Source organism: Punica granatum, chromosome 5 (assembly GCF_007655135.1).
Source record: "Punica granatum isolate Tunisia-2019 chromosome 5, ASM765513v2, whole genome shotgun sequence".
NCBI classification, from domain to species: Eukaryota; Viridiplantae; Streptophyta; class Magnoliopsida; order Myrtales; family Lythraceae; genus Punica; species Punica granatum.
Genome location: NC_045131.1, coordinates 13,028,795 through 13,052,403, shown reverse-complemented (window position 1 = coordinate 13,052,403; position 23,609 = coordinate 13,028,795). Strand labels below are relative to the sequence as shown.

Below are 23,609 nucleotides of genomic sequence, written 5' to 3'. Positions count from 1 at the left end.
TCTTCCTTTATAATAATAATAGATATAGACATAAATTTAATATGGTTGGCCTGGTGGTTAAAGGGTATGACGAATAAGAAAAAGTTCCAGATTCAAATCACGTCCCAGATGCTATGTAGGAGAATACTCTCTATTGGTCCACCTGCACGGCCTATGGCCAAACTTACTTGTCCCATGGGCTTGCGGTGTGTTCACGTAGACTGTGAGATTAGTAGGGTGAAGTCTGAATATCCTCAGTATCGATAATAATAATAATATTAATAATAATAGATATGGACATACATACATATATATATATATATTCTTCATATAAGTATATAAAATTATAATTATTATTCAATAGATATTTCGGTTACAAGGGATGTGCGTAGATCTAGTATAATGAAATAAAAATCATGATAGCTATTAAAGGGGCACAAATAGTTTATACTGAGTATTGAACGTGAAATCTCTTAATAACCAAACGAAGGCGTCTACAGTCTGCATGTGCGCTAAGTCCATTTTTTTCAATCATTTAGTTATATAGGTTATATTAGACGTATACTTTGTTTAACAAAAAAATTGGGGTTTGTAACAAGATCTCTACCCAAAAAAGAAAAATAACAAAAATAGGGGTTTGTTTGTGGCGGTCCCACCCCTCGGTAGTTTGCTCCCCCCACCCCCAAAACCCAAAAAAAAAAAAAAAACTCTTGTAAGAAGCAACCCACCATCAATGCCACATATCTATATATACTTCTTTTATTTTTTAATATCATCCACTGTTGGTGGAAATTGATTTTCCATAAGCGATTCCTCTAATTGCGTCATGTGTCCTATCTAATCCCAAAGATTAATTTAACACCGTCAGTTCTCTTTTTTTTTTTTCAGTGAAAGAGGGGGGCAAAAGCCCCGTACAAGAAAATAATTACGCTACGCAAAGACAGGGTATGAAAGTCCCTACAAAGTCGCCCTCCACGAGAGTGTTAATACCAATCGGTGGAACAACAGAGAAAAAAGAGCCCAATGAGAAGCTAATTGCCCATCGAGCCATCCAGTCAGCGCATGTTGTCCATCAAGCCATCCGTTAGTTCTCATTTTGATTTCAGGATTTTTAATTAAAAATTCACAAATTACCTTACATACAACATAGAGTTTCTAATTCAATTACAACTTGTTATAGGAAACAATCTCAATCAATATGTACAAAAAATACAAAAGTAATTCCTAGAGTTTCTTGCAAGCTCATGCTCCATCTTCTTCATGTTTTAATGGATTTTGAATCCCCCAAAACTATAAGTTTTTTTTATAGAGAAAAGATAACGAAGATAGAAAGTGGTTCATTTTAATTAAATTTCCTTACTTTGAATTATATAGTCGACAATTCATGAAATAATACATCCCGTGTCTCTAATTAATTTTGTTAATCTTGTTTAAATCTTTAATTTTTTTAAAATTCGTATATTCTTCTCAGTGTAATTTAATCGATATGTTAATATCAAGACAACAAATATAAGATAATGCATGCGAAGTTTAAAATTTAATGAAAAATTATTGTTTAGGATGTATAATATAGGTATGAAAGGATGATCGGGGATATACATTAAAAAAATTCTCAGAAGGGTAGTCGTTGTGGTACTTATGATCCATTCCGATAAATGACTCTACCCAACTCTGGATCATTGTCGCTTCTTTACTAGAGTCAGCAGCATCAACAATCGCAGCATCCGCTTCAAGCATTGGTTCCTAATCAATATTAATTTCATCAATTAACTTCTCCTCTAATTAAAATTCCATGGGAAAATAATGGAGATGAAAAGATAAGCCCGTGCAAGAAACTCCAAAAATCAATATTATATATTTTTGTGCATATTGTTTTGCGATCGTTTCCTATAATAAGTTGTAATTGAATTAGAAATCTATAAATTGTATGTAAGGTAATTTGTAAAGTTTTAATTAAAAAATTTAAAATTAAATTGAGAACTAACGGTGTTAATCTTTGGGGTTAAATAAGATACATGGCGCAATTCGAGGAGCCGCTTGTGAAAAATCGGTTTCCATAGACTGTGAACAATATATAAATTTTTTTCTTTTTGGGATAATTATCTATTTATCTATAGTTCTATACAATAAAGGAAAAATTATTATTTCTTTTTGGTTTTAAAATTTTACTAAAGGAAGGACCTGCAATATGTGCGGAATAGTCAGTAATTTTAACTTGAAAACCATACATGTCCTAGCATGACGATGTTATATAAACTTTTAATATATCAATTTATATATGAAGCAGTATACTGATTTTGTAAAAGATAGACTGTCATGTCTATCCACGGTATTTTTTATTTTTTTGTCTTTTCAAATACTAGAGTTCGTGGCCGCACTATGCACGACGCTAAGCGCACTTTTCAAATTTTTTGATATTCTGCATTTTTAAGATATTAACGTAACTATTATTCATGAATATAATGAAAAAGCTCAATAATTTAATAAAAAAATTTATGAGAATAAAAAAAGTAGGTTCTCTTACGTATGATGTGAAAAGAGACTGAGATCGGATGAGGATACTGGAAAGAGAGAGAGGGATGGATAGTGAGATTGGGTGATTATTTGTTGCTTAATTACCATTATAATTCCAATTTAGCGGCCCATAATAATTGAAGTTTATGCAATAAAGGTGTTTTGAAAACTTGAAAGTGAGATGGAAATAGAATCTTTGATTTTATATGATTGTTACTAATTAATCATGTCTTTTGTTTTAATGGCTCATAAAAATATATGCATGAGAATGAATAAATTATCGGTATGAAAAAAATGAGAAGCATGTACGATACTTCTAAATTATTGAGATTTCAATTAGATACAATAAGAATAATACAATTATGAACAAGAAAATAAAATATAATATGGAGAATTGAACAAAAAGGTTTTGCACTTTTAATTTTTTGGCCACTGTTGCACGTTTAATTGAAGAACGGAGAAAAAAGAAGAAAAATAATAGGGGGAAGTGGGTACGAAAGAAAAATTAATAGTTAATTATTTTATGTGGTTTTACTATTTTAACCTCAATCTCTTTTCGTGGCTATAATAAATTTAAGTATGAATAATATCGGTATTTTTGAAAGGTTAAAGTGAAAATATGGGCCCTTCTTTTGGCTTTATATAATAGTATAAGTATATAGATACTTTCTTTAGTCAAAATATATTTAATTAAGTTTTGTTAAAGATTGATAAGATTGAAAATCTCCGGCACCCATATCAGACTTTATTTGTAAAATTTATTTTCTTACCAAATATATTTTATATCATCTACATTACAATTAGAAGAAGGCAGATAGTTTGGCAACTCCCCTTCTCCCAAAATACTGATAGGAAAATAATGTAATTAATCGAGGGCCACTAGATCATAAGAACTTAGAGGATAATTTAATCTCGTCAAAATTTTTTGATGAAAGTCACTTCAAGTTTTTGATAACTAGCAGAAACAAGGGGTGATCGGTTCTGGGTATCATTTTTTTCACAATACTCGGACATTACCCTGTAAGAGATATGTTCAAAAATTTTAGAACCGGACCATACTTGTTGAATCCTAAAATCGTAAACTACCTGGAACTTGTATTATACCACAAGATCCGAGTACCATATGGAACCTGTAATTTTTTTTTGTTCTTATACTTAGTGCTTTCTACAAGCTCTCTCTCTCTTCTCCCATCCATGGCCGCGTCCTCTTCGCCTCTCGCTAACCCCCTTTGAACCTCCTATTTGCCCTCCTTTGACCCTCCGCCTCCGTCAGGCTATTTCCCCACCCGCGTCACTGCTTTCCCATCTCTTCTTAAAACATCGAACCCCAGATCGTTGATGCTGCGATTTTACTTCTGTATTCTTTTTTTAATTTTCTAGCCAAAGTTTGTGATTCAAAGCACAAGGGCTCCAATCGAATCCTGGTATTGTCATTCAAGGCATAGAAGGCTTTGATCAAAGACCCTGTACTGCGAATCACAGCAACAAAACTTTGATCACACCCTTGAGGGCTGCGATTTGAGGCACGGTAGACTTCGATTGAAGCCCTCGTTTGCCCGTCTCCAAGAAGGAGAAAAGAAAAATAATAGAAAAGGATGAGGGGATGAGTCGGCAATGGAGTCCAGCTGGCTTTGGCATGGGAGAGGAGTAGCCAATCGATGGCTGAAAAAAATGGAGGAGAGGGGAGGTCAGGTTCATGCGGACTGCGAAGGTAAGGATGCATGGGAGCAACGAATGCATTGGAGAAGAGAGAGTGGAGGGGATGGGGTCAATTTTGAAGAAATATAAAAAATGACGAGTGGAGTGGGGTGGAGTTTTACTCCACTATAAAATGGCATCAGTAACTTTACTTTACTTTTCTTTTCTTTTAATTAGTAACTATTAACCGGATTCGGATACCGGTTCCGGTTCCTTATATGCAGGAATTAGAACCGGAACCGATTTTCATCAGTTCCTTATTTTAATACTTAGACTCTATCTTATTTTCAATACAAGCTATCCGGACTATCTCCTAACAGGTAGGTTCCGACTGGTTCCGAATATACCCGGTATCCATGCACACCTCTCAGCAAAACCATCTTTCTTCTATTTTTTGGGGGAATAAACCATCTTTCCTCTCTCGGCCTTCCCCTTTCTCTCTCCTCTTCCTCCCTCTCTATACGATTCCTCACATCCTCTTTCTCATTCTCATACATTGAAATAACAAAAAGAGATCACATAGATGTTACGCGAGTATGAGTCTTGTAATAAATTAGCAAGTCAAAATATTATTTTAATACGGCATGACATTCTAACTAGTATTACTATAACATAATCGTCTTTCTTCTTCTTTACTAAACTTGGTTTAGCGGAACTAGGGAGCGAGTATAATGGGTTTATTTTTTCCTTGATTATTTTTATTTTACTTTTACCTTTTTAGTGCTTATTTAGTTGAGGTATCTAAGGATTTTTTTTGAGGTATACAATACATGATATTCGGAAGTCAAATGAGTTCAATCACAAAACTTGCATACAAGACCTTGCTTAATAGGAACATGAGACGAATTACTAAAAACAAATCCACATTGGACAAAACCCTTTTTCAGTTTATCACCAATTTTAATAACGTTTTTCTTATTTGTGATGAGAAATGTTCTTATTTTTTTTATGAAACACAAGGTTAGGCCAGCTTATTAACTGACTGATTCTCGCTTGCATACACTTAATCTTGAACACAGGATACTTTTAATGAACGTTGAACCCCTACAATAAGTATAGTTTGTCTACTTAAGATTAGTGGACCACTTAGAACCTATTATATTGTGATCGTAATTTTTCATTTAGAAATATCAAAAATTTAAATTAAGAATCAAGAGATGGTATAGCACAGTGGCATACGCTCTCGCCTGGTAACCAAAATGTTTCAGGTTCAATACTCAGTGGGGACTATTCATGCCCTTTTATTAACTATCATAATTTTTTTTCATTGCACTAAAGATATTGACTTTCATATTGAAATTAGTGCAATTTTCTAAAAATCTTAGCTTGTGTTTGGTTTTTAAGTTGAGATTCAACTCAACTCAACTCTATTTTAGGGAATAAGACTACATACAACGTGGGTCTCTGGGGCGTCTCTAGTGTTGATATAGCGCCTAGAGAGACACCCAGATCAGAGACCCTGCGCTGGGGCTTCTCTCATGTGAGAGACGTAGCTTTTCAGTAGCTTTCCCCTCCCTTTTTTTTAAAAAGAGTCGTTGGATTTTTTTTATTTAATGTGTGTGGGCCCATGAAGAGATTGGGATGGTGAGTCTCACTTTTTGTTGAGCGCGTCTCTAAATGATGTGGCGATTATGTGGTAGTGATTTGTCCACTTTAGAGACTCAAATAAGAGATCGTGGATGGATATAGTCTAAGAAAAGATAAAAAAATAATTATTGCAAATGTTAGCAAATATATGAATGAGCGAGAATATATATGTATGTATATATCGATATGAAAGTAGATGAAAATTTTATTATTAAAAATTAAGAGAAAATTTCGACGACACCCTCTATAATTTGTAAAATGGCCAACGATACCCCTTCCTTTCAGCAAAAGGAGAGGTGGTGTGTGGCTAATTTTTGAAAGGAGAGAGTGTCGCTGGCTATTTTACAAATTATAGGAGGTGTCGTCGAAATTTATCCAAAAATTAATCATAAAAATAATTAGAAAAAAAGTATAAGTGATGAATTATTATTAAATGAAAAAAAAGACAAATAATAATGATTGTAGTGTTGAATTTATGGAAGAATATAGTTGAGTTGGGTATAGTAAAATTTTGATTCGAAAACCAAACGAAGTTTATCAATTGAGAGTTTATGATTTTTATTAGTTTCAATCATGCTTTATATTGGTGATTATATAAATTACCAAGGCAAACTAATGCTGCGTTTGGTTTAGGAGTTGGATTTTGATTTTAATTGGTTGATTTTGATTTTAATTGGGTTGTAATGATTGTGGTGTTGAATTATGAGAAAAAGTGTGAAAAAGTAATTAATAGTTAAGAGAATTTAATATTAAAAATTGAATTGAGTATAATAGAGTTGTATGTGAGTTTATGTATGTGGCTCATCTTTTTTACTTTGAAGAGATAATTTTTGTTGCGTAATGAATAGAGTTAAAGTTAAAATTAAAATGTTAAAATCAAATTCTGAAAACAAACGGAGCCTAAAAGATGGGAAAAAAAATACCGACTGCAGAATGGCGCGGGTGTGCACCTTAGTTAACATTGAAATCCTGTCCAAGAAATTCACAATTTGGTCTTTTTAAAATTATTCAGTTCGATAGAGACATATAGGTCATAATAACCGTTAGTTTATCTTTTTTCATTATTTAATTTTTTGTCCCCATTATATGTTAGCACGATGGTGTACAGTGGTAGGTGCCCACAAAGATTGCGTCCCATTTCCTCCCCTCCTGCCTTCCTTCCACCTGTGGGCCACGGCTTCCTACCTGCAATCGCATGCGCCCAATCACATCCTACCCGCGGGACTTCTCTTTCTGGGTTAAGTTACTTAAATAAAAAGAAAAAAAATCTAAACTTTGCACTTTGTTTTAATTTTAGCAGGAATTTTTTTATTATAACAATTCACCAACTATTGACATAGTAACAATTATAGCACGACGTTACAATTTCCGTTAATTTTAACGGAATTGCTGATGTGGCTCACCCTTGAGGGTCCCAACGAGTTTTTATATATAAATATATTTTGAAAACTAAAAAAACCAAAAAGATTAAAATTAGAAAAAAAGAGAGAAACCCTAAACGGATTCCATGGAGGAAGAGAAAGGGGGAGATCGATGGTGGGCCTGCCCGACGGCCACCATCGCCCTAACTGGGGTTGTCCATGACCTTAGTGGTCGCCGGTAGCACCACAGGGGTGGTAGTGGCCTCTGGCAAGGCCCCCATTGCCTGAATTTAAAAAAGAAAAAAAGAAAAAGGAAAGGAGGCTGGTGATAAGAGCTAGATTGGCGGTAGCCGGCGACCCTGATTGGGGGAAAGGTGGCCATCATTGAGGCCCCACCAATTGGAACTGTAAAAACCCAACATTTTGGAGTTTTTTGATTCTCGACCAGTGGGGCCTCAATGGTGGCTACCACTACCGGCATCCCCCCTTCTTCCTCCTTTGCCTTAATAGGATTTGCCTTTCTTTTGTTTTTCTTTTTTAATTATTAAAATATCTTTTATTCAAAAAAAGTTGAGGCCCAATCAATGTGAGCCAAGTAGCACCGGGAAAGTGTCACATCAACAATTCCATTAAAATTAATGAAAAATGAGACATCGTACTATAATTGATACTAAATCAATAGTTGGAGAATTGTTATGATAAAAAAAAGTTCGTATTAAAATTGAAACAAAGTGCAAAGTTTGGATTTTTTTGATAATTTATCATTTTTTTGGATACATTTACAAAAAAGACATAACCTTACTAAGAAATAAAAATTCAATAATCTATTGAAATTTCCAACGGAAGTCCATTGGAAGTTTTTCCGATGAAACTTTTGCCAAAATATTATTAATATTTTGTTTAAAAGAAATTATTGCTAGGGGGTGGTTTCTCTCACTTTTAGTGTTCATGTTTTACTTTTAATTTCTAATAGTTTAGGTAATTTGCTGTTAGGCGATCTTTTTGGGATTATTGCATCCGTTTCTACATGCTTTAAAATTATCTAATTTTATTTTTATTTCAAATCTATTATGACCTTCACATTTCGTTTTAACTTTTGCTATGAAATGCCGGCATGACAAGTCTATGTGGGCGGCCCGCCATTTGACTCTATTGCCACTTGGACCTGCCACATCAGTTTTTCAGGAATGAAAATTAGACAAGAGTGATGAACATGGTAGATTTCAAACAAAATTGCAACTATATAAAATTTTACAAAAATAGATTTGAAATTTTCAAAAATCACGTTTTTTTAAATTTAAATATCGACTCAAAATTTAAAACATTGTCCAGTACATACACTTAAGGGAAACCCATTACCAAATATCATAATTGCTTCCTTCTCACAGCAAAAAATATCCAAGCAGCACATGTTAAACAAATTCTTACCTGTCTTCTCCAAGCAATAAGAATGAAGGAGAATGGACTTTTTTCTTTCTAATGAAAGGAGAGTGGACTTTCTCATTTCCATAGATTGTATATAATCTATATTACTTGTACTGAAAAAAATCCCTTAACGGCGTAATTTTGAGTTTTCAATAAAATTCTTAGTGAAATATTTATAATTAAATTAAGATCGATCATTGGCTTAGGGTTATGATGATAATTTTAGAGGAAACTGTCCTTATTTTCTCTCTACTACTTCTTCTCTCCTCTCCTCTATTCCAAATCTCTTTTATTTTTTTGGTAAACAAAGATTTTTATTAACAAAATTAACCGTTTACATGCAACACGCTTACAGATCCGGGGGAGGAAAACCCCTAAGTATCTTCAAACAAGACTCCTAATAGAGAAGAGAGGAACCGATAAAGTGACAGAGCACTTGGTCATATTAGCTCCAAGGTAGGAAGATGATATGCACACTAGTTGGCTTCCCTATAAGTGCGTCCAGGAATGATGGCTTCAAACTGCTGGCAGAGAATCCTGCAATCGATAATCATATTCTTTAGAGGAACCTCAGAGGAATTGCCCCACATCCACCTGTTGATAAGCTTTGCATAGTTTTCGAATATCACAGTCACGAGCAAGAATAAGTCCTTGTTGAAGGTAGGGCTGTGCACGGGGTGGTTCGATGCGGGTATGGGGAAAATTTTCAAGAATCTGAAGTGGTCGGTTTTTTCATTTTAAAAACCATCCTCGAGAACCGAATTCTAAATCAAGAAGAGAACTCACTCTACATAGATTGGGTTTTTTGGGTCAGTTCTCGGATAATCCAAATGCAACAAATATTAAAAAAACTATTGTAAATAAACATAGCATAACACCGTTAGTCTTAGGAGTTAATGGACACGTGGTGCGATTTTAGAAGCCATCGGTGGAGAATTGGTTTACACCGGCGGTGGACGGTATAAAAAGCCCACTTTCAATAAATCAAAAAAACTAAAATAGGAAGCTTGATGTAATATATTAAATCATGATATTTTAGTATATATACATATTTAAAAAATATGACATTAAGTTTATGATTATATAAGCATTAACCCTTATCAACCACATAGGAGTAAACTTATATATTGACAGACTTATAGATATGATAAATTTTTTAAAAATAATTGACTATTTTCATTTATTTAAACCTTAAGGTTGAATCTTTTTAATATTTATCCCTATTAATTGCATGGGGTAAAATTTATATATGTTGATCGATATATAGATATGATGAATGTTTTTTAAAAAAGCAATTGACTATATTTTATTTACTTAAATCCTAAGATTGAATATTTTTTAACCTATATATTGTTATTAATTTTAAAATAAATGAATAATTGCGCCATATAGCCTAACGTTTGAATGAATTCTTAGTTCTAGCCCAAACTTGATTTTTTACCTGAAATATCCCAACGTTAACGTGTTGGTTTCACATCTAACCCAACGCTAACTTTTCGTCCAAACTTGACGGAATTGCACACGTGGCACGTTAATTTTGTAATCCTTCAAACGTTAGGCTATATGGCGCAATTAACCCTAAAATAAAATTGAAGATTATATGAAGATATTTTTCATATATTTATTTTCTTTTACATTGAATGCATTATAAAATGTAGAATTATAATTTGCTTACAAATAGTGTTTATTAAGGCATTAATCTTTCTAACTGTATATTATTTACACATTTACCCTTTTAAGTTTTAACCTATTTATTGTCTTGTTATCAAGTTTATATATATATATGGGAGAAAAGACTATAGATGCTATATATAGAGAGATATAATGAAATTCTTTTAAAAACAATTGACTATATTTTATTTACTTAAATCTAAGATTGAATTTTTTAAACTTAATTATATATTTTAAAATAAAATTGAAGATTATATTAAAATAGTTTTTCATATATTTATTTTCTTTCAATATTCTATAAAAGTTTTACATTTAATGCATTATAAAATGTAGAATTTATATTTTGCTTATAAATAATGTTCATTAAGGCATTGACTTTTCTAACCCTGCATTATTTTACACATTTACCTTTTTAACCCTATTTATCGTCTTGTTGTCATATATATATATATATATATATCAATATAATATAACTGGTTGAAATCCGTGCTAAATTTTAGTATTGAATATTTAACATATATGATGTATGAATGGATATTGATAAAAAAAATATATAATAAAAATCATATATTTTATTAAGTGGACATAATAAATACTACAAATTATAAAAGAACTAAATATCATGATGGCTAACAAATATATAATCAAGCCATATGAATATATGCGAAAATCATATGTATAGAGAGTCAATAATCCTATAGTATTAACCTAATGGATTGGCATGCGTGGCTAAAGGACTTGTCCTATGGGTTTGATATGAATTCATAGTGTGGTTGCAATGATTAATCAAACGGAATTCGAATGCTCCTTGTTGTATATAAATATATTATAAATTTATAATTTGAATTGGTACAACAAAAAATGGAGGATTTTTAGAATGTATGAAAAATTGTCGTGCATAAAAAGATGATGGAGAAAGAAGAATTTTCGTTTCGTATTTATAGGGCATTTAATACACTGAACTTGAAAAAAATATCATTTATACCGAGAAGTTCTTTCAAAATATTGAGAAATCTTTTAGTTTTTTGAAAAAATAATTATACTTATCATTACATATAAATAATTTGAACAAATAATCAATATAAGTCGAATATTACAAAAAAAAGAAGAGTAAAAGTCATTAAAGTGAAATTGAAAGGTCAATTCAACATAGAATGAATTAATTCGAGAAAGTAACGACATTTTACCAGAAACTACAAGTTTTCAAATGGAACTCTCACATTTCGTTCTTCGACTTTTATATATTATATAATATAAAGATTTTGATTGGGATCAATTTTTGGAAGGTTTTTGGGTAATTAATGAAAGTTGGTTGTTCTTCAAACGAAATTAATCCTTTAAAAGTTCAAAGGTCACTACCTAAAGTCCGTTCAATTATGTATATATGTGTATGTGTTTGTGAGTTTTACTCTTTTTATAAACAACTTGTTCGGATTGCAGATCATGAAGGGTTATGGAGAGGTGGATTATGTATGGTTATTATTGCATAAGAACTATCAATAATCCGTCATAACCCGCAATCCTAACAAGGTATAAGTTGGTGTCTGTTCGATTTCCATAAGCGAGGTGCAACATATCATTACTCATTTATCACATTCTTATTCATGGTGACACAACTATAGAATTTTTTTTTTGATAAGTACACCTATCTATAGATTTGCTCTTTACTACTTTGCATAATTCCTAATACTTTATTTGGTTTTCAAGTATAAAATTTTATTTTACCAAATTCAATTATATTTTTTTCTCAAATTTAACATTGTAATCATTACTTTTTTCTAATAATTTTTATAATCAATTTTTTAATAATAAATTTCTTATTTACTTTCACATTTATATATATTTGTTAACACTTGCAATCATTACATAAAATCAAATTAAGTTGGATTATGATCTAACTCAAAAACCAAATGCAAGCTAAACTTTGCTTCTATTTTTATATATGGTCCGATGATATAGGTGTTTATACTTTTAATTTTTAAAAATTATTTCTTTATTTAAAAAGCCACATCAACTTATTTGATAAAAATTAAGTGATAGGAGTAAAGGAAGAAAAAATCGAGAAAAAGAAGAATTTAGGATGAATGAGAAAATGCAAGTGTACATTGAGGAGATAAATGCACTTTTGTTTTTTGCATAAATATACAAATTTACAAAAAAAAAAAAGGTAAATCACCTGAAGAAAAGAAAATCCCGCCCATACCCGGGAATTTTAGCGCTAATTTTTTGGGAAAATACCGAAACTACCCTTCTTCCTCTCACTTCAAACTCCCCAATTACTCCTCTCCATCTCTTCCTACCCTATCCTCTCTCTCTCTTCCTCCCTCCTCTCTCTCTTTACCCTTCCCGCTGTTAATGGAGTCTCACCGGCAAGATCTTCACGATCCACCGGAGAAGAAGGGCCAGAAGCGCAAACTGGAGGAGGAAGAGGATGAGGAGTACGACGGCGCGGAGGAGGACAAAGAGATCTCAGTCCCCTCCGTCCTCTCTGAGGTGAGGGCGCAGGTCACCGTGCTCAACGCCGCCTTCTCGTGGTCCGAAGCCGATCGCGCCGCCGCCAAGCGCGCCACCCATGTCCTCTCCGAACTCGCCAAGAACGGTAACCTCTGCCGACGCTTGATCTCGGTTTGGCTTCAACTGTCGTGGCCGATTTTGCTGCTCCGCTCTGATTCTTTGAATTTTCTTTTTCCTCTGTGGAAACTAAAAATTTTCAGATGAAGTGGTGAACTTGATAGTGGAAGGCGGTGCAGTTCCAGCTCTGGTGAAGCATCTGCAGGCGCCACCATTCAGTGAGTCTGATCGGACTACAAAGCCGTTTCAGCACGAAGTAGAGAAGGGCAGTGCTTTTGCTTTAGGCCTTCTCGCTGTTAAGGTGACTTAATTGAGTTTAATTTGCAATCTTTTCTTCATCGTCTTCTTCATGCATAAACTGCTGTGCTGCTGTTAATTCTAATCAGTTATTGTAAAAGGCGGTTGAATATCGCAGCAGCAGTGTATATTAGTCCATAGGATATAGCCATGAGCATGTATAATTTTTTTGGGTACTCCATCACTCACTAATTTGGTTCAGTCTAGTCGTTTTCTGAGGACATGTATGCGAGTAAGTTGTGTGACTAAGATTTTCAGGCTGTCCGTAAACTATAACTTTGGTAATGCAAGCGGTCCATATATAAATAATTTATCTACAAAGCATTTTAACAAGTGAATTCTGCCCAAACTTCACCTGATATTTGATACACTAAATGGACAAACTTAAACATAAGTGACCCTTTTTAATACCATCCCTTACAAAATGTCCACAACATCCAAAATTCAGCCCTGATTGAATGCTACCAGAAGACAACACGATCTGATGCCTCAGTAATTTAACCTTCTGACATCCACCCCTATAGTTACAAGGTAATATCTCTGCAAGGAAGAAATCCCTTACCAGCACTTGGTAATGGTGTCTCATTCCAGTGCTTACATCATTTCTACATTCAAGCCCTTGAGCTCTTTGCCTTTTATCCAATTTTACGAGAGCTTGAAATGAGAATGATAACAACATATCAGTTTGTATGATCTTGAATTTGAATATGTGATATATAGCCTTTGGCAGGTTGCATAAATGAATTTGCTTTTATATATATATATATGCTACATTTTCATATGAATGGATGAATCCTTGAGCTACTTATAATACATGAATCTGGCCTGTGTTTTTACTTGTGATTCCCGAACCAAATTATGTCCAGTTGTCTCTCAATGGTGAGTTATCATGAGGTGGTGACAACTTAGTATGTTTGTTTTATCATCTCTTTCTTCATGACACATACCTTTGCATGACATTTGCAGATTCTATGCCTTGAGTTATGAGTATTTTATTTTTATATTTCCAATTTCTGAAGATGGATGTGCTAAAAAACTTATCTGACCTTTCTTCTTCTTTTGTCTTTATTATTTGTCAACAGCCAGAGTATCAACAACTCATAGTTGATTGTGGTGCCTTACCTCATCTGGTTAACCTGTTAAAGCGGCACAGAGATGGATCTAACACAAGATCTGTGAATAGTGTCATACGGAGAGCTGCTGATGCTATCACAAACCTTGCTCATGAAAATAGCAACATCAAAGTCCGTGTCAGGTATGAGTTGTGAAGTATCATTGAATTTAAGAACAAGCGTTGTGTCACCATTTTTTGATGTTTTAGGTCTACTTTTGTCCTTTCTAATAAGATTGGACTTACAGGATGGAAGGTGGGATTCCACCTCTAGTTGAGTTGCTAGACTTTCCTGATACTAAGGTGCAAAGAGCAGCTGCTGGGGCTTTGCGAACACTGGCCTTTAAGAATGATGAGAACAAAAATCAGGTGACTCAAATTCCTTAAGTTGCTTTGGCCATCATTTTCCAGTAATATTATTATTTCCTAATAAGCCGGTTTTTTAGATTGTGGAATGCAATGCTCTACCTACCCTTATTTTGATGCTTCGTTCTGAGGATGCTGCAATTCACTATGAGGCGGTAAGATTGTGTTGATTGAGAAATTCATGTCATATATATTTATATTATTATAACTGCATAATGCCTGATTGTATATCTATTCTGTGCATTGCTGTTTCGCTGTATTGACTTGCAGGTTGGTGTTATTGGTAATCTGGTTCACTCATCTCCAAATATTAAGAAGGAAGTTCTTGCAGCAGGGGCTTTGCAACCGGTGATTGGTTTACTGAGGTGGTATTTTGTCTTCAGTTACATGAATTGCATTCTTTGCATATCTTCTTTTTCCTCTTTCTTCCCATTTTTTACAGTGCTGTCACTACAATACAAGCTATTGAATTGAAACAGATAGTTTTTGTTTCTGTTGGATAACAGCTCATGCTGTCCTGAGAGTCAAAGGGAGGCAGCGTTGCTACTGGGACAATTTGCCGCTGCAGATTCAGATTGCAAGGTTGCTTATAAAATCTAGTTCTTTGTTCTGGCATACGTATGCTTTCTTGGTTTTACTTAATTGATATCTTTAATGTAATTTCCAAGAGGATTGTTTTTATGTAATGTTTGCCTTTTGTTAACTGTCATATTTGGCACGGTATTTTTTTTTAATCTTTTTCCTCCTGTTCTTTAGTATAATGAGGAGCCGCAGTTTATAAGTTCAGGATGATGTGTTTGATATTCATTCTTTAATTGAAATGCAGGTCCATATTGTCCAGAGGGGTGCTGTGCGACCTCTAATTGAAATGCTTCAATCCCCTGACGTGCAGCTTAGGGAGATGTCAGCTTTTGCACTGGGGAGATTGGCCCAGGTCATTTGTCTTTTTCTTGATTTTTTTTTTCGATAAAGCAATTTGCCGGGAAGCATTTTTTGTGGTCTTGTTTTCTTTTTGACGTGTTGAGGAACTTGGATGGTTATGACTCAATTAAAGCATATCCAAATTGCAACCATAGAACAGCCAATCTAATCCTTTGAATTTCAGTATACTCTATTGATAATTTGTACACTTATAACTTAACTAACACAAATTTTCTTCAGGACTCACACAACCAAGCTGGTATAGCTTTTAATGGAGGTTTGGTGCCCCTGCTGAAGCTTCTTGACTCGAAAAATGGTTCTCTGCAGCATAATGCAGCATTTGCACTTTATGGACTTGCAGATAATGAGGTACTATATGCAAATGAATCTGTGCTGACTAAGGAGAAGTCTTAATGTTTTACCCTATATCACAAATATTGTAATCTCATAGCATGTAGCAAATTTTATCATGACCTTAATTTCTCCTGTTCTTTAGGATAATCTATCTTCTATTCTGTTATCTTACTGCATACAACAAATCTAATTTTAACCTTGTCTTTTTTCATTCTTTAGGATAATGTATCCGACTTTATTAGGGTAGGAGGTGTTCAAAAGTTGCAGGATGGAGAATTCATTGTCCAGGTATGTAACTCAAATTGTTTTGGTAACGTGTATTTACCAAGTTTCTGTTTGTCATTCTTTCCTTTTGTAATGCTTTATTGATTGAGTATTTCATGTAATATATATATATAGATATATATTATCAACTACTTATGTGAGAATCTTAAATCTGCTGGTTCATTTATCTTGGAATTTTAACATAAATATGAACCTGATATTGTTCCTGCAGGCAACAAAAGATTGTGTGGCCAAGACGTTGAAAAGGCTAGAAGAAAAGATTTATGGACGAGTGAGTATATATTTTCTGGTCTCACTTTGCTGCCAAATTGGTAATGGCTATAGTATTTACTCCTTCGTTTTCATTTGGAGAATTGGATTGGACCTGTTGCAGCACATCAGTTAAGACTATGCTTATATTTATTCTACAAAAGTTAGCTTTCCAGTTCATTATATAAGGCCTTAACGTCTTTTATCTCCATTAATCTAGGTTTTGAATCATTTATTGTACTTGATGCGCGTAGCGGAGAAGACTGTTCAGAGACGAGTTGCTTTGGCTCTTGCTCATCTCTGCTCCCCAGATGACCAGCAAACCATTTTTGTTGATAATAACGGCATGTCATTTTTCAGTGATTTCTCATTTGGGCCTTTTCAATTTGTTCACCTTTTCTTTTACTCTTATATACACTTTGTAAAGTAGCTGACCACACAGTATCTTCTTGCAGGATTAGAGTTGCTTCTTGGCCTACTTGGTTCATCAGGGCTCAGACAGCAACTTGATGGTGCTGTGGCCCTGTACAAGTTGGCTAACAAAGCAATGACACTTTCTCCGGTTGATGCAGCTCCCCCTTCTCCAACGCCACAGGTCTGCTTTCTCTCTCTGTTTTTACCAGTCACTTACAAAGTGTAGCTGGTAATAACAAGATGAATCTCTTAAAATAGAGATATATCGGTAGCTGAAATATCAGGCTGCTGCATCAGGCATTATCTACTGAAGTTTATATATGGGCTGAAATGATAAGGATTTTCTGTGATTAAAATTTTAAACTATCTGTAGATCATGCCATGCCTGTGCTGCGGCTTCTTGTCCTGAACTCTGGAAAGCTCTGGTAGAATAATATGATATTGCAAATTTTCTTTATCTTTAATGATTTGGTAGCTAATAAGGTAGACAAGCATTGAGCGTTTTCAACATGTGAAACTAACTCATTGGAAGCATTTTATTTTGGTACCTTCAGGCTTCAGTGATGTTTTCACATTCCAAGTTCAAATAGATTTTTCAAACTTTTAGACTGCTGTGATACCTTTCTGAGTGCAAATGAATTGCTGGCTCTTTCTTCAGTTTTCACTATTAACACAAGTATCTGGTAGATTGTCATATGAGTCAACGTAATTGATAATACTATCACATTTTCTTTCTTTTGTTTCTCATTTAAAGTGGATTTCGAGGATGATTTCTGTGTTTTCTCAGATTGTACCATCCTCTCCTCATGACTGCACTCTATCCATCTCAGGTCTATTTGGGGGAGCAGTATGTGAACAATTCTACTTTGTCTGATGTGACCTTTCTGGTTGAAGGTTTGCTATTATCTGTTTTTGCTTGTCTATTTAAAATTAGGATGGTTGGCGAACTCGTGTATTGATTGATAATTCATTTAGTGTTTATCGGACATTACAGATTCTTTGCCTTTGATTCATTGCAGGTAGACGATTCTATGCTCATAGAATTTGCTTGCTTGCTTCTTCAGATGCATTCCGTGCGATGTTTGATGGTGGCTATCGGGTGAGTTTCAATTGCTCTCTCCTATTTGTCCTTATCTTCTTTTAAGTAGGGGGAAAAGAAAAATCGTAACGTGAGAGGTCTAATGGCGAAGGAATAACTGAGGAATCTCCCAGGAGAAAATAATGTTCTCTTTTCTTAGTTGGGGAGGGAGTTTGCTTACTTTTTGATATCACGGCAATTTTGCTAGGGAGCTAATGTTGATTTTGGACAAGGACGTGCATAGTAAAATTGTTTTTGCCCATTCTAAACTTAATTTTTTCTGTTTTCACCAAACTATCATTCTTGGAATGGAGAGGGTTTTGGTGATTCTGGACTAAATGGATGGATTTTCTGAATGCTCCTTGTGTGGTTACAGGAGAAGGACGCAAGGGACATAGAGATTCCCAATATCAGATGGGAGGTCTTTGAGTTGATGATGAGGTTCGTTGATGTTGCTATCTCTAGATAAAGCAGAGGTCCATATTCTTTCATGTTCATATAACTGTCTTCTTCGATGGTGTAGATTCATATACACCGGGTCTGTGACTGTGACATTAAATATTGCGCAAGATCTACTAAGAGCTGCAGATCAGTATCTCTTGGAGGGACTTAAGCGGCTATGTGAGTATGCCATTGCACAGGTGAGTTGCACCAGAAAGGTTGACTCGGATTGCATATGTTGATGGTTGGTCCTGAATGCAAGTGTGAATCATTCTACCCCTGACTGCAGGATATATCATTGGACAATGTCATAAGCATGTACGAGCTTTCTGAAGCCTTCAATGCCATTTCATTGAGGCATTCATGCATCCTGTTCATCTTGGAGCATTTTGATAAATTTAGGCCCGGGTAAGTTTATCTACTTAGTTTCTTGTTTTTTGCTTCTCGTATTTAAAGTCTTTTAACATTGTGGAGACAAGGCACACCCTTTACTGTTAGTAAGTCCTTGAGTTTAAAATTGGACATTCGTTCCCTTTTCTTTTTATCAATAATGCGTCTCCTTATCTTATTTCCATTTCTGTTTTTCCTACCGATGTTGCAACTTCTCATGTTAGCACCACATGAACATGGATGGGGGGGGGGGTTAGTTTTTCATTGGTGGTCGTTGTTATAACTTCTTGCTCTTTATTTTCATTTCATTTTATTTTTTTTTCACCTTCTCAACCATCTTTGCTAATATTCATGTCCTATGCATATTTTTCAGGAACTCCCACATGATCCAGAGAATAATACCCGAGATTCGCATTTACTTTACTAGAGAATTAACAAAGCCTAATCAGCGAGGGGTGCGGCTCTAGCGTCGATTGTCTTGCATCCCCACCTTCTCTCTCTCTCTCTCTCTCTCTAACCATTTAAGGTTGTATAGGAAGTGGTTTGTCTGTCGTGGCGGAGCTCGGATGTGGTTGTGGTTCGAGCTGTTGGGCTGATGTAGCGATCTCCCAACTCATTAAACGAACCTAACTGTGTCCAATTGTAGCAAGTCTCCCTATTCTTTTCTTGATGCCGATGTCTGCCTGAAAGTTGATGTGATGTTCCTGTAGTTCTAGTGTATGATGTTGCTGGGACTTTAACAAGAACATACGGTGCCGGGAATTTTTTGATTTATTTGGTACTTCATAGGAGGTTTAGCGTACGTATAATATTGGAATGATTAGAGTATTCCTTGAATTGTCATTTAAATCAAAAGCTTCCACGGTTTGCATATTGAAATGGTCCCTCAAAGTTTATCGGTCTCCTTTGCTTAAACTCAAATCCCTCGGAAGTGTGCCTTCACAAAATGCCGATAAGGTTGCACTAAAGACATGAGTTATTTTATATTGACAATTTTGTCGTGCCTAGTATGGCATCACCTAATAAAATTAGTCATGTCCTCCCGAAAAGAAGAGATGGTCGTCTCATTTTGAAGAGGCGCCATGCAAAGCCAGGAGAGGAACGAATATCCTAATGAGGCTCTTACCATTATACTCCATTGCCAAGTCCGTTCCTTGTCATTTACATTGCATTCCTCTGTTCTCCCCGAAAGTCTCTTCAGATTTCTGAGGCTATGGCTGCCGAAGTTAGTGTTACCAAACAGGTCGCCCGTGAGCTTGAATGCCAGGTCAGGGTCTACACCAACGGCACCATTGAACGTCTCATGGGCTCCCCTTTCGTCTCACCTTCTCTTGAGGGTGACCCCAAGACTTCAGTCCTATCGAAAGGCATAGTTATCTCCTGAGATCCTAACATCTCGGCCCAACTTTACCTCCCGAAAGCCCTCGCTGGGATGTCCTCTCTGGGGAAGAAGCTTCCGATCCTTGTCTACTTTTATGGTGGAACCTTCTGCATCGAGTCAGCCTTCCTTCCTCGATCACTGTTACCTCAATAGCTCGGTCTCTGAAGCCGAGGTTGTTACTGTATCCGTTGAGTACCGGCTTGCTCCAGAACACTCTCTCCCTGCAGCGTACGATGACTGTTGGGATGCCCTCAGATGGGTCGCGTCCCATTTGAAAAATCAATAACGATTGTGGCGAGGGATCTTTATACACCGAGCCTGAAGGGGCTAGGGTGCGAGCGGGTGCTCGTGTGCGTGGCGGAGAAGGACCCGCTGCGGGATAGAGGGGTTTGGTATGGGGAGTTGGTGAAGAAGAGTGGATGGGGAGGGGAGCTGGAGGTGTTCGAAGTGGAAGGAGAGGACCATGCCTTCCATGTGCTTTATCCTGAGACTGACAATGCTAAGATTATGATCAAACGCTTGGCCTCCTTTCTCATGTGCAAATGATAAAACATTCGGGGAAGTAGAGTAGTGCAGTAACACTTATCCTCGATTGTAAATTAAAAAAATGTTTATATATATATATATATTGGGTGGTAAAACCAAGAGGTTTAATCGTTATATGTCTCCAACTTTTTTGTAGATAGTATATATATGTATTAGACGTGAAGCCTGTGCGTTGTACGGAAAAGTTGCACCAATTTGAAAAAAATATAATTAAAAATTTAAAAGAAAAATTGCTTAGAGAGTAAAAATGAAAAAATATAAAATAAAATAAATAAATAATCTTCACGTTTAATGATAGAATAACTTACTTTCCGAGAGCTTATGTATAGGGGTAACAATGCCTTTCGAGAGACGAAACTCGAATCACCAATAAGCAAAAAATTAGAGAAAAATAAAAGAATGAAAATTTTCAATAAAAATGAGAGAAAAATCAAAATATAAATTTAATCAACTCACTTGCATCTCTAGAGAGACAGTTTCGAGAGTTTGCATCTAGTCATAGATTTATTCTTTGAGAGTTGAATATGCTCCTATTTATGTGTGTGATAATTTATATTTATAACTATCATACAAAATATAAATAAAATGTATTAAATAATATCTATACATATAATAAAATCTTCTCATTTATTTCAAATACATTATGTTATATAGATTATAAAAATTAAAAAAATCAAGAAATTAGATTTTATGATGAGATATTTTTTAAAAATATTTTTTTATTAAAAATAATTTCAAAAATAAAAATTCAAAAAATCTAGAAAATTCGATATATGTCTATAAAATATTATCTAATCTATTTTTTAAAAAATAGATATCTATAAAACAATATAATTTATGTATACTTTTTCTTATTATATATACTAAAATTGCCCACATAACCATATATTAATATATCTATATTATGAACGAATATATAGTAATATATACTTATTTTGATGTTAATATTTATGTGCTGAAATATTTTTTTATTGTAAAATTTCAAGATTATTAAATAACATATACATTATAAAAAATAAAAAAAAAATCAAGAAATAGTATTTTATGATGAGATATCTTTTAGAAAAATATTTTTATTAAAAAATTTCGAAAATTTTTAAAAATTCTAAAATCCTATGAAGTTCCATTTAGAATATTCATATTGCATTCAATGGTGATCACCGTATTATCTAAAAGATTTATGATATTTTCTATTTTATTAAATGAAATATTATTTGAGAAGATTTGGTTGCTAATTTTATAATTGAGTACAATTTAAAATTTTAAACACAATAAATGTTAATTTTGTCGTGTTGGAACTATACATTATTACATGTACATAATTAGGAAATAATATAATTGAGAACAAAGGAACAAATAAGTTTTAGATATTACGAACTTAAATTTTGTTTTATATATTATCGATAAATTCTGTCACATTACAATACCGTGGTATCATGTTAAAATATTTGTCATGTCTCTATTTGAAAAGGCGCAATGGAAACCTCAAAAGATGTACTAATGCCTCGATGAGGCCCTCAACATAATACTCGGTCGCCAAGCCCGCTCATATGTTTAGGTCTTTCGTCAATTTCCCTGCAGTTTACCTTAGACACATTAATGCGTTTGGATTTAGAGTTGAGTTGAGTTGAGTTTTGGTTTTAATTGATTTGTAATGATTGTATTGTTGAATTATGAGAAAAAATGTGAAAAAATAATAAATAATTGAGAGAAAATAATGATTAAGTAATGATTGTATTGTTAAATTGTGAAAAAGTAATGAATAGTTGAGAGAATTTAATATTAAAAATTGAATTGAATGGTTAAAAAAATTTAAAAAATAAAAAAAAGTAATGATTGTAATATTGAATTGAAAATAATTGGAGTTGACTTTTAAAAAATTTTCAAAAATTTTTTTTCAAAAAACAAACACACGAAGTGTGTTTGGAAAGTGAACACTTCCCAACTCTGCTTAATTTTGTCTGCTACCCAAACAAGTGAGGTTGAGATTTTTCAAGATGGTGGAATTCAGCGGTACAATTGATAGGACTTGTTTTAATTTTTTTTTAATTTTTTTCCCTACGCGTGTTGACATGTTTTGCCTTTTTTTTGAAAGAAAAAAAGAAAAAAAAAGCTCTCACAGGCCACGACAACTATCCTGCCGTGGCCTGTGATGGTTTTTTTTTAAAATTTTTTTAGAAAAGGACAAAACATGTTGCCCGGAAAAAAATAAAAATAAAAAATTTAAGATAAGTCCTTTGAGCCAAACAACATAATACGTAGACAATCGCCGTTAATATCTCAGTGTAGGTTCGCGGTAGTCCTTCGTTCCGTAGTCCTGGGATAGTTCATAATTAAGAATTCTCAATGTACTAGCGAGTGCATCAAAGACAGTAAATTATTAGCTCAAATCGTTGCTTTGAATCAGTTTGATTCAAATTGTTGCAAATTATTGTGAATCAGTTTGATGCAAATTGTTGTGCTGAATCTGTTGATTGTATCTAAGCCTTAGGTTTTGATGAGTCTGTTCTGATCCGAGTGTGATGATTCTGTTTTGATTTGAAAATTGTGCTGCAATTTCCTATTCTGCTGGTTTGTTGATTCTGTTGATGAGTCCCTTGGTTTGTTGATTTGTGGTCCTTTTTTGAATACAAGGATTGATTTTTTTTCTCAGAAAATTATGATACACACACATATATATATATATATATATATTATTTTTTTAATTACAGATAGAATCTTACAATTTTACAATTTACTATTCTACGACCTCGACTAATTTTAGGTAGAATCGTGATCCCGACGACCTTGTGTAAGACATCCAGGTTGTTTTTCTATTTAAGCCAGCTGCAACCTTTTCCAAGTACTCAGAAATCAAGAATCTAGAAGAATGTTTGCATTTTTTTTTCCGGTTATAAGAGAGGTATTGAGCCTATACAATATAATAAAAATTCTAATATGGTTATAAGGGATACGGATAGTCTCACAGCT

At 34.0% G+C, this 23,609-nt stretch overlaps 1 protein-coding gene and 1 pseudogene across 1 annotated transcript; both read left to right on the top strand.

Moving 5' to 3' along the window:
- Positions 1-12,523: 12,523 nt before the first annotated feature.
- Positions 12,524-19,549, top strand: LOC116208349 (ARM REPEAT PROTEIN INTERACTING WITH ABF2). The gene is made up of 19 exons (XM_031541728.1): positions 12,524-12,834; positions 12,950-13,107; positions 14,186-14,358; positions 14,463-14,583; positions 14,661-14,735; positions 14,851-14,945; positions 15,087-15,162; positions 15,407-15,514; positions 15,742-15,870; positions 16,075-16,143; positions 16,352-16,411; positions 16,610-16,733; positions 16,845-16,984; positions 17,634-17,697; positions 17,823-17,902; positions 18,258-18,322; positions 18,405-18,522; positions 18,612-18,730; positions 19,086-19,549. The coding sequence occupies exons 1-19, from the start codon at positions 12,591-12,593 to the stop codon at positions 19,177-19,179; spliced, it is 2,112 nt and encodes a 703-aa protein (XP_031397588.1). The 5' UTR covers positions 12,524-12,590; the 3' UTR covers positions 19,180-19,549.
- A 169-nt stretch (positions 19,550-19,718) lies between these two features.
- Positions 19,719-20,814, top strand: LOC116208350 (annotated as a pseudogene).
- The last annotated feature ends 2,795 nt before the right edge of the window (positions 20,815-23,609 follow it).